Raw genomic sequence first — 11,968 nt, 5'->3', positions numbered from 1 at the left:
TGTGCCAGCGTTGATAATTATCAATGGATCTTGTCCCCGTGCAATCAGCCATTGTTAACAAACGCTGTTTGCATTTTAGAAACATGTTTCACATAGTAAAATATTTTAATTTCATTTCAAGAAAATCTTTCCATTACTCGGGAGGACCAAAGGAGGGTGCATCTTTGGGGGCATTTTTTTTTAAATTTCCAACCAATTGATTTCAAAGTATCTTTTTCCACACAGTGTTACGAAGTACTGCAACAGGCATGCACTAAATTAAAGGGTCAACCACAACCCAGTGGTAAACCATTTACACGGGTGCTCACACACGTTTTAAATCCAAAATCGATTACGATGGGTCAACTGTACGGTGAATACGATCTGAACACACGCGAATGGTAAGTGAAAACACGAAAATTTACTTTACTTTGAAAATCTTCGATGTAATATTCAATCCGAACATTTTCCTTCAACTTGAAAGCGAGACTTTTGCTTTTTCAAAACTCGCAATCTCATCTCGTATTGTTGTTTTCTCAGCTGTTTCCGGTCCCGTTGTCTAGTTGTATTCCTAACGAAATACCTTCATAAAATTCTTATGTTTCTCAAAAATACTACGGCTATTTTTATTTTGGTAACAACTTTGCACTGAATTACAATAAAACGAAATTGACCCGCGTCAGCGTTAATTGTAAAACGAGAAATGTTAATTATCTTTTATTTTAATTACTGTATAAAACTCTGCTTCAAAAGCGGTCCAATCAAGAGCCAAAACTTGATTACATTTAAATAAATTGACAAAATTAATTTCCTTGAAAAGACCATTTCCTTTCTACTTTCATTCCACCAAGATTAGCAGAAGAAAAAGTTTTTAAATCAGGATAAATTTTCTCACGGTAATGATTCTAAATGATGTTGTTTCTAAATAAATAATTTCTCTCTGGTGATTAATGATTTAAATGGAGCTTGTGAACAGCTTGAACGTTTCTTTTCTTAGGACCGATGGTATATTCTCAACATTACTCAGAGCTGGAATAGCAACAGACGATGATAATAAACGTTGGTATGTATTCGATGGACCGGTCGATGCTTTATGGATCGAGAATATGAATACGGTATTAGACGATAATAAAAAACTATGTTTGTCATCCGGTGAAATAATGAAAATCCTACCCACAATGACGATGATGTTCGAGGTGGCTGATTTAAGAGTGGCTTCGCCAGCTACTGTTTCCAGGTAAATTATCTTTTCTTATCTACCTACCGAAATATAATTATTCGGTATCACATTTTAATGAAGCCTTAAAATCCCTTGGCATGACTGGAACGACAGGAAGGCTGTTATTCGAATTGCTACGAAATTCTAACATCGTATAATCGATTCGCGTCAGAACATTAATCACAGTACATGCTATAAATAAAAAAGTGAAAGGAAACAGTAATATAGCAAAAGAATACGACCCAAGAAACACGTCAAACATAATAAATGACTACGATGATATGGAATGAATTTTTTATACCGTAAAAGAGAGATATAAATCGTGGTAGATTTCAGATGCATTCACTTACCGACCGAAGACCGAAAAATTAGAAAATAATTTAAATTCTAATATTACATATTAAAAATTATGTAGAAATTCTTTTGTCCGAGGTGCGGCATGGTGTACTTAGAACCGGAGGGCCTTGGTCTCGAACCCCTTGTCAATTGTTGGCTAAAATCTTTACCCAAGGTAACTGCTTAAATAAATTTCAAATGTTATTAATGTTAGTAAAAAAAAATCCTTGATTTACAATTTTAGAATATGACCCACCACGTTGACGGTATAGCCGAGTTAACAGGCCATTATTTATTGCCTGGTTTGCAAGTTTTACGCAGCAGTTTACACGAAATAGTAAGCACCGTCGATTCCGGAATGGTACAATCTTACATAAATCTAATGAACTTCCGTATTGGACCCATGGCCGGTCGAGATGGGAGACCTCCACCTGCTGCACCCTTTCAACAATTAATCCGTAAGAATTTCAATCAAACGCGTCGTTATATTTTACAATACACATCTGTTATACTATCATTTGAATTATTGAACAGAATAAGTAGCATTCCTAACGTTTTAGTTAGGACAATGGCAATAATTACAATTCCGAACGTTCATTCTCGTTATAGCATTTAATCCACTGTCGCGTTATTCGTAGGTTGTACTACTATCTTCGATGTGAATTATGTTTACTATACGTACATAATAAAAGGCAAAGGTTCGCGTTCCATGCGTCGCAATAAAACGAAGCGGTCTCGTTATTTGCATAAAATGAAAAGGGAACGTTTAGCAGTGTTCCATAATTCATGACAGACTCGAGAAGGGGGCTGGATTCATTATCTAAAACAGACGATAAAGACTATCGATAACATCGTTATTAACAATTGTCAATTGTTAATTCTTTTCAGCTACTTTGCTGTCACCTTGGGCTGCTTTCGCTGCAGTATGGAGTCTCGGAGCGAGCAGTGATTACAATAGTCGTTGTATATTTAGCGAATGGATCAGACAGGTCCAAAAAGACAAACAACACCCCTTACCGTTTCCTAAAGATGGTTTGGTGTTTGATTACAGGTGATCGATTTTATTCAACTTCTTTTCTTTGATGGAAAAATAAAAATTGTGTTCGCTTTAATGCAGATTGCACGACGGTGGTTTCACTGATCCGATCGAAAGCCATGAGCCAGTTGCACCGAAATGGTACAAATGGTTGGACGACATCCCGTCGGTCACGATTACACCGGAAATGAAATTTGCTGGTAAATTTGGAATACCAAAATCTGTAGAAGCTTAAATTTACATACGTTGGATCGATCAAATATGAACGAGAGTCTATTCTCGCAAACATTCCACTTCTGCCAATACGTTTGCAAAATGAATTCAAATTATTGAATCTTCCTTTTTAAACATTGGTAAATTATTATAGATATCGAAGTACCAACAATGGACAGTGTCAGAAGCGCAACATTGGTCGGCTATTTATTGATCAATGACTCAAACGCACTATGCATCGGTCCAACCGGAAGTGGGAAGACCCTCGCTATAAGCACCAAATTGTCCAGAAATATGCCGAAGAAATTTATTTGTGATTTCATTACTTTCTCAGCTAGGACCACTGCCAACCAAACTCAAGTATGTACCTATATCATTAAATTGAAAATATTTTTACCGTGCTTTAATGCTTTCTTTCTGATACATAAAAAAAGGACTTGATCGACGAGAAGCTAACGAAAAGACGCAAAGACGTGTACGGACCGCCATTGTTGAGGAAGCAAGTCTTTTTCATCGACGATTTGAACATGCCTGCTCTTGACACATATGGTGCTCAGCCGCCTATTGAACTGATTCGCCAGTTTATGGATTTTGAAGGTGGGTCATTATCAAATTCATTAACCTGGTAAGTAGGGCATATTTGACCCATTGTTCGGTAACTGTGTACAGGAAGATACAATAAAGGGATTAATTATGCCTGAAGAGAAATCGTATAACGAGTCGCAGCGAATAAATCGATAGTGGTTAATTTTTATCTTTATTAATATAATAATTAACATTGGAATAACGTTTGTTAAACTGAAAATGCTTGATGGATGAATATGATGGATGGATGTTTCAGAATAGCAAATAAATATTTCAGGTTGGTACGATCGAAAGGAGATCGGATCATTCAGACGGATTGAAGATGTAAATTTCGTTGGAGCGATGGGACCACCCGGTGGCGGAAGAAATCCAGTAACAGCCAGACTGCTGCGACATTTTCATTTCATTGCATTCCCAGAAATGGAAGACGACGCCAAGGTAATTCTTGAAACGTATTCATTGATCGGCCGGCTACTACTACATCGGGGGTTAGTCGTTAGTTACAATTAGGAGGCAGGAAATAATTAAGGTTGGAAACAGAGGGGCGGAATAATTTATCTTCGTCTCATTCGACTCGTGTCAAAATTTCACTCTTAATAACTATAATACGATTGTCGGAAATATTCATTCTGTTTAATTTAATTTTAAATGCGCTTAACGCTATTAATATACATTCCATTAAATTCTCACCGGTTAATATTTAAAGCCTATGGATTATTTTATGACTGCGCGAGCAGTCATATAAATCTAATTGTAAGCGATTTCGTTTCGAAGCTATTACAGAACCCGCGCCAGCTTTGATATCTGAAATACAATTGAAACTGTGAAACTCGATTCGTTTTCCCGTTTGTGTCGGGTTTCAACATATTGCGAGTTTGAAACAAATATAAAAAAGGAAAGGAAAGTAAAGGAAAGGAAGAAAACTTGATAGTGCTGAGTATGGGTAATAGCATGGGTAATTGGCTGAAAAGCAATCAAGTATTAAATTATAAAATGACAGTTGTTATTCAATTCACTTACGAATGATGGGTATTTTAGCAAAGATAATTATATCACGTGTGCTAGTGAACGTGTTAAAGATAATGTTTGGGGTAAATTCCAACGGGTCACGTATTTTCCTACACGTTGATCCAGTTTTATTCCATCGAATCGTCGATCCACGCCCACGTGAAATAATTGGATCTCATGAAAAAGACGAACTATCGTCGCTCAGTTAGCCTCTGTTTGTCCTCCACCCTGATGTCCGCTGCAATTAACCCTCGTAAATCGTACTCATTCGATCCATAATTTATCTTAATCACCTGTTTGACCAATAATGAGCGACCATAACTATACGGTGTACACCCTCTGACCACAGGGAATCTTTTTTCTCCCCTCTTCCCTTCCCATTCTTATGTGTTTAAAACAGATCCGGGCAAGGTCAATCCGAGGGCGGATTCAATTTAACCTCGAACATTCGACGAGGGTCAATCAAATATAAACGAAAATGTTTGAGAAAAATCTTCTTTCGATCGTTACACGTTTGCAATTGAATTTCAAATTATTTAGGTAATCGCCTGGTTTCAATTATGAGAAGTTCAATTATAGTTAACTTAGGTATGCATAGAAGAGAATCAAACAAGATAACAATAGACATATTCCACAGTGGGAAATCAGTTTGAATCTAGTCTGCTTGATAATTCAAAACTCTGGAGACAGTTTTCATGCATCCTTTACTTCGCAGCTGACTCCGGATTACATTTTTCCCAAAGGCATACCTACCTCGTTCCTCTGCCACACGCGCGTTTCTCATACATCTATAATAAAGTTTATATCTATTCTTATTCGATTAAAACATTGCAAAACAATTGTATCGTAAAATACTTATTTTAAATACGGAATTATAGCGTTAACACGTTCATTTATAGAGACACATCTTTGGTACAATTTTGAATTCCTGGTTATCTAAAACGCTTTTCGCAAACATGCTCGATATTTTTCTTGGAACCACGTTGAATTTGTACACCACGATTTGCAAGGAATTATTACCAACTCCGCACAAGTCACATTACACTTTCAATTTACGTGATCTCAGCAAGGTGTTCCAAGGGATGCTGATGATGAATCCGCAAAAAATCGAGGTTCGTACAAATAAATATTTAATGAAACGAGTAATTACGAAGATCGTGGGATTTTTGTTCTCAGATACGTGAGAACCTGTTACGACTTTGGTATCACGAAAATGTAAGAGTCTTCAGCGATCGGTTGATCAACGATACTGATCGAACCTGGTTCGATGATCTTTTAAGAGAAACGATGAGAAAGAAATTCAAAATCGATCCTCAAATGGTCGTTGGTGAAACAATGTTATTTTACAGTGATTTTTGTGCGGCAAACAAAGAATACGAGCAAATAACCGATATGAAAAAGGTAAAAAGGTTTCTTCGTTTGAAAAAAATATTGAATTTCAAGCTTTTATAAAAATAACAATTTATTCAGATGGAACATATGTTGAACGAGTTTTTGGAGGATTACAATGCTACAACAACATCCCCTATGAAATTAGTTCTTTTTCAAGATGCGATTGATCACATATGTAGGATCAATCGAATATTGCGACAACCTAGGGGGAATGCTCTTCTTTTAGGAATGGGAGGATCAGGTGATGTAGAAATATTCAAGTACACGCAACGTTAAATGTCTCTGTAGATGTAAAGATTAATTTCTAGAGCTTTATCTTTTAGGGAGACAGAGTTTAACGCGTCTAGCCGCGCACATACAAGATTACAATTGTTTTCAAATCGAGCTCAGCGGCGCTTATACCACCCATGATTGGCGCGATGACATCAAACATTCGATGATGAAGGCTGGGGTGCAGGCTCAACTTATGGTGTTTTTATTTTCAGACACACAGGTACTACATTTTACATTCTTTGTAAAATTAAAAGGAACAAAATACGTAATGTTCATAATCTTACACCTCCTGCTTCCCTCTTACAATGTTTTATGTTTAATACACCCACGCAAGGGTGAAATATTCCTTCGCTATTTCCACCCTCTTTTTACAACAGCCGCGCGAAATTGTGTAATGGATGGATTCCTTCATCTTTTAAACGACAGGATTAAAGACAAAATTAAATCAGATTTACCTAATAAAGTTAAACTCTGTTAAAAATGTTATAATTAATCTTTGCCGGTGGGTGTCCGGAAATCCATTTCCTATTTATTCAGCACTTATACGTTTTCGAGATAAAAATTGACAAACCACATTTTAACTAACATAAGTATTACAGCTTCAACTAGTATGCGGTTACCTGCTCAGAAATGAATCTTTTACAATCGCAGCTTTACTGACGTTATTTTTATATTTCTGATGACAGATCAAAGATGACTCTATGCTGGAGGATTTAAACAGCGTTCTGAATAACGGTGATGTGCCAAACATATATCAAATGGACGAGATGGAAAGGATATACCACTCGATGCGTGGCCAGGTACAGGAAGCTGGTCTACAGATCAATAGAAGCAATCTTTTCTCCGCCTATGTGAAGACGGTTCGCAACAACCTGCATGTTGTCATTACGATGAGGTATTTTCGTTTCTATCCTTGAAATTCCCGTTGATTCGTACGTAATGAAAGCTTTACAACGAATAATCACGACTAACGATGTACCTATCATGCCAACATCATCTGTGTAGTATATTGTCCAACAGGCAATCCCCAAAATTAATGATTTGATCAAATACATCGATATTAATTGTGTTAAATTTCAAACTAGGTACTTACTTTTTTTTTCATTTTCAAATAAAATTTGAAAATTTTCATATAACAAGTTCAAAAGATATTTAAAGGTAATTAATTGCTAATAATCGCAGCTAAAATTAGAAGAATGCAGCTAATTCCGTAATAATTTTAATGTGGTCTTTGTAAATCCACAGCCCGATCGGGGAAATATTTCGAGCTCGTATCAGACAATTCCCAGCACTAGTGAATTGTTGTACAATCGATTGGTTTTGTCCATGGCCAGCAGCTGCTCTGCAGGTTTGTAGTATTATTGTATCAGTCACTGTAACATGCAACGTTTGTTTGCAGATAATGTTGACAAAGAAACAATACACGACGTGCACGAAATTCTATTGCAAACTAAAACAATGATACGATGTGACTCGCAATATTCATTGTACAGAGGTGTCCATAGGATTTTCTGCACCAACGAAAACGATACTCTTGAACAACGTTTAAAAAACGTTCAAAATTACATTTTCAACACATCGATGTCCAGATTTACGTGACCCTGATTTTGTAGTTTAAATTTTGCTTTTACAGAGTGTAGCGATGCGGTTTCTTACCGACATCAAAGACGAATCGATCAACGCAGACATCCTAAGGTCCATCGTGAAATTGTGTGAATACATGCAGTCCAGCGTGATCGAAGCCAGTGATCTTTATTTAAAAGTAAAACTATTACATTCGTGACTCCTTAATTCATGATCGATTATCTAGCAAAAGTGTAAAATAAACAGGAATTGAATCGTCACAACTATGTTACCCCTACGTCATACCTGGAACTACTTTCTAATTACGGCAATCTTCTGGGGAAAAAGAAAACCGAGTTAAAGTCAGCAGAGCATCGTCTATCCGCAGGTCAGTCGTCAATGGAAAAGCTGAATTTAAATCTAATTTTAAATTTCTTTTCTTCGATGTATCGCGATTGATCCGATTTCGATCCGCAGATTTGTCAGATATTCCTTTCTAAAAATATTCTTCTTTAAAAATATCCCAACATTTCATCCGCGATGCAGAATGTTACAGTGTCGATCAATCTCTCTTTTCATTTCATACTTAATTCGGTGTTTAATTCAGAAATGACCCCTAGACAGCAAAGTTCAAAATTCGAGGGTTAATCGCAGTAATATTTCAAAGTTTCACTCTTGTTCTAGAAGGGAGATTTTATGAGACGTCTTTTTTTTTTTATTCTCCTACGAGGAGAAATACGCAAGGTGACAACTTGTCGCGGCGAAAACGTGACGATCAGAGCGAGGTCCCGCGGGTCAAAGGTTAAAGGACCCGATTTGCTAATTTTGGAGACGATAAATTAAGCAAACCCCGTCTGACAGGAGGTCGTGATACGTGGCAACCACTGACTATCGATTTTCTTACACGCTAGCTAGAGCCATAAATATTGCTCCGAAACCGCCAACAGAGGCATCCGCCAAATTTGTTCGAATGTTTAAAAATGTACGAGCATTGCACATCGATTAATGAACAGCCAACGGAGAATATTTATACCTTTGATTACCAAAAATGATATACTGTGATTAAAACTTATGAATTATACGCTCTCGTCTATCCATTAAAATCTTGCGAATAATATCGTGTATAATTTTCGGTTGAATACCAAAGAATGAAAGAGAACTGAATCATTGTACATAGTTTTCTCTTTATGAAATGAAACGGTTTTAATTAAAATACTTGAAAGCACACTGGTGTTTGATTGAAACAGGTGAAGTTACTTTAAAATTAACTTTTACTCATTTTGACTTCATGGAAGTAAACGTTTTAAATATCAATAAGAACTTTTAGGAGTCTTCGAATTATAAGATTCTTCATCTCCCTGTTAGTTGTTCGAATTTAAAACATCTTCTTTAAACTATTTTTCTATCGTCGAAGTAAAATGGATGTACATACATCTGTGACTAATCGTTATTTCATCGTCTTTCTGCAAAAGTTAATGTCTTTATTACCTTGATAATCCTTTGATTTTTAATGATGGAAAGAGAAAGAGATGTAAGTTGAGCCCAGCTTCGTAGGATTTACATAAATTTCCATACAATTTTCTCTACTCCTGTAACTTCCGCTCTTCTTTTCAACGTTCAAATGTTTCTTCTTTTATCACTTGGCAAGTATAATCTGGTTCGAAATTCCGAGCGCAAGAGGAAACAGTTAATCCCTATCATTTAGATTAGTGGTTGAATGTTAAAAATTAATCTAATTTCTTTTCCTGTATATTCCTGCATCTTCCAGGCATCCACATACATGTAGAATTCTATTCTAATCGTATTCTAATTATAATCTAGGTTTAGATAAACTGGCGAGTGCGGAGGTAGAGGTAAAGAAGATGCAAGAATTATTAGCCAGCATGAAACCACAATTGGAGAAAGCGGCCGAGGCGACAGCCAAGATGATTGAAAGGATTACGCATGATACCGTCAGTATCCAAATTAGATTAATGAAAGGATTAAATTGGCGATTTTCATTTGTCAATGTAATCCTGTTATATTGTTGCGCGCTAAGGCTCGAAGATAGACAGTATTTTTCTTTAAACTTGCTTCTAAACGACGTCTTTTATCGATAGCAATTTAATGGACAGTAAAGAGATTTTATTCGACCTTACGTTTCTACCGAGATTCCTTCTATCCAGGAATCGAACTGCTTTCAAATATACGAGTTAAATTATTGTAGATCGAAGCAGAAAAGACGAAGGCAGGGGCGAAAGAACAAGAAGCTATAGCGGCAAAGCTGAAGATAGAAAACCAAATGATCAGAGACGAAGCGGAAGCTGATTTAAGTGGGTTTTAATATCTTTTCACAAATTTTAACATATTATCCTGTAATATTGTATATTAAATCTAGAAATTAATTAAAATTAAATATTAAATTATAGGTGAAGCACGTCCAATGTTGATTGCCGCCGAGAAAAGTTTAAAGGCCCTGAATAGAAACGACATTACCGAGGTAAAAGCAATGAAAAGACCACCGGTTGGTGTACTTCTGGTTATCGAAACTGTTTGCATCATAAATAACGTGAAACCAGTCAAGGTAAGAATTAAAAATAAAAAGTGAATGAGATTGTAAGCTTTCCATCAATATAAAGTCATACAGAAATCACTCATGAAAAATAAATGTATTATTTTGATGAAAATATTCGGAATACAGAAATGAATGCAATTGGAATCCGATGATAAAAATACACACAAATCTATTCAGGTGGACACAGGTACATTTGGTAAGGGAGCAGTAAAGCTAGATTACTGGGGACCTGGTAGCCAAATGCTCGCTGATCCAGGTCACTTTTTGTACACGATGGAAAATTATGATAAAGAAAATTTGACCGAGGAGATGATTAATAAACTGAAAGTCTATATCGAGGATCCTAATTTCCAGCCATCAAAGGTTCGCATAAGTTGCACATTATACAGCGTCATAAAAATAACACCAGTAAGACTATAATTTGTTTACGAGCCGTGAAATTCCTTTACAAAGAACGTTTTAAAAAAATGATGTCACGAAGAACAGTTGTCTTTTATCATTTCGCAGTAGAACATTTTAAATTAAATGAAAATTGTTCTTGGAAAATGCTTCATCCTCTTTTCGCGTAAATGCATTATACATATACGTATATAAGCTGCTTAGATATACGTATGTAATTTTTTCTAAACGAAGGGAATGCAAAAAGAGAAAAATGAATTTCCACGTTTCTCTTTCAGATCGAATACGTTTCGAAAGCTTGTTACTCGTTGTGCCTATGGGTGCACGCGATGTACAACTACTATTTCGTGAACCAGAAAGTAAAACCAAAGATGGAAGCTTTGGCGAAGGCTGAGGAGGCGCTGGTGGAGACGGAAAGAACTCTGTTAGCTGCGATACAAAGGCTGCAAGAAGTCGAAGCGGGTGTCGAGAAGTTACGAAACCTTTTGCGGGAAGAGGAAGAGAAGAAAGCGGAACTTGAGAGGCAAAAGCAGCTTTGCGAGGATCGAATGGGTAGAGCTGTGAGACTGATCGACGGTTTGGCTGGTGAACAGATACGCTGGAAGTCCACGGTGGTGGAATTAAACACTTCTTTGCATAACGCCATTGGTGATATACTGTTGGCTTCCGGTAAAAATTACATTTTAAATTATTTCAAATTTTATATGTTTTTTTATCTTGTATATCACTTGCTCGACAGGTGCTATAGCCTATTTGACACCTTTTACGGATAAGTACCGTGACAGTCTCTTGGCGTCTTGGCAAAAACTTCTGGAAGGTGTGCCTCACACACCGGGTAGCGATCCTGTGTCGACCCTAGGGGATCAGGTGGAAATAAGAAGATGGCAGATCGAAGGATTACCCAGAGATATGCTGTCCGTAGAGAATGCAGTTCTAGCGATGCATTCGAACCGTTGGCCTCTTTTTATCGACCCTCAAGCTCAGGCAAATAAATGGATACGGTCTATGGTACGTAAGAGAGTGAAATTATTATTATTCTTGTAGAGCTCTGCTCAAAGTAAATTGTACGCCTGTAATTATGATGTAACGTTGAAAATAGTACAAGGAAAGCGGTATATCCGTCGCAAAAATGTCGGACAAAGATATCCTTCGGGTGCTGGAAACGTGCGTACGATTTGGAAGAGTATGCCTGATCGAAAACGTCGGTATAGAATTGGAAGCAGGCTTAGACCCTATTCTCCTGCGATCATTGTTCGAGCATGGTGGCCAGTGGTGCGTTAAAATCGGCGAAACCATCGTCCCTTACAGTCCAGACTTTCGCCTTTTTCTCACTACCAGACTCTCGAACCCTCATTACACCCCAGATGTATCCGTCAAGATACTTCTGGTCAATTTTGCTCTTACCACCACG

General features: G+C 36.9%; 1 protein-coding gene across 1 annotated transcript in view; it reads left to right on the top strand.

Moving 5' to 3' along the window:
- Nucleotides 1-11,968, top strand: part of LOC114879560 (dynein axonemal heavy chain 1-like) — a 45,172-nt gene that overhangs the window by 27,014 nt on the left and 6,190 nt on the right. The window contains exons 17-40 of the mRNA XM_029194571.2: nucleotides 226-380; nucleotides 977-1,216; nucleotides 1,631-1,709; nucleotides 1,779-1,992; nucleotides 2,423-2,585; nucleotides 2,652-2,770; nucleotides 2,938-3,143; nucleotides 3,218-3,380; nucleotides 3,646-3,806; nucleotides 5,276-5,488; nucleotides 5,553-5,777; nucleotides 5,847-6,009; nucleotides 6,092-6,261; nucleotides 6,728-6,936; nucleotides 7,287-7,389; nucleotides 7,675-7,803; nucleotides 7,872-7,992; nucleotides 9,426-9,556; nucleotides 9,811-9,916; nucleotides 10,013-10,167; nucleotides 10,336-10,521; nucleotides 10,836-11,226; nucleotides 11,297-11,565; nucleotides 11,657-11,967. Coding sequence (XP_029050404.2) covers nucleotides 226-380; nucleotides 977-1,216; nucleotides 1,631-1,709; nucleotides 1,779-1,992; nucleotides 2,423-2,585; nucleotides 2,652-2,770; nucleotides 2,938-3,143; nucleotides 3,218-3,380; nucleotides 3,646-3,806; nucleotides 5,276-5,488; nucleotides 5,553-5,777; nucleotides 5,847-6,009; nucleotides 6,092-6,261; nucleotides 6,728-6,936; nucleotides 7,287-7,389; nucleotides 7,675-7,803; nucleotides 7,872-7,992; nucleotides 9,426-9,556; nucleotides 9,811-9,916; nucleotides 10,013-10,167; nucleotides 10,336-10,521; nucleotides 10,836-11,226; nucleotides 11,297-11,565; nucleotides 11,657-11,967 — 4,382 coding nt within the window. The remainder of the gene's footprint in view (nucleotides 1-225; nucleotides 381-976; nucleotides 1,217-1,630; nucleotides 1,710-1,778; nucleotides 1,993-2,422; nucleotides 2,586-2,651; nucleotides 2,771-2,937; nucleotides 3,144-3,217; nucleotides 3,381-3,645; nucleotides 3,807-5,275; nucleotides 5,489-5,552; nucleotides 5,778-5,846; nucleotides 6,010-6,091; nucleotides 6,262-6,727; nucleotides 6,937-7,286; nucleotides 7,390-7,674; nucleotides 7,804-7,871; nucleotides 7,993-9,425; nucleotides 9,557-9,810; nucleotides 9,917-10,012; nucleotides 10,168-10,335; nucleotides 10,522-10,835; nucleotides 11,227-11,296; nucleotides 11,566-11,656; nucleotide 11,968) is intronic.

Source organism: Osmia bicornis, chromosome 4, assembly GCF_907164935.1.
Source record: "Osmia bicornis bicornis chromosome 4, iOsmBic2.1, whole genome shotgun sequence".
In the NCBI taxonomy this organism is placed as follows: domain Eukaryota; kingdom Metazoa; phylum Arthropoda; class Insecta; order Hymenoptera; family Megachilidae; genus Osmia; species Osmia bicornis.
The sequence above is the reverse complement of the archived record's forward strand: the minus strand, read 5'-3'. Positions and strand labels throughout refer to the sequence as shown.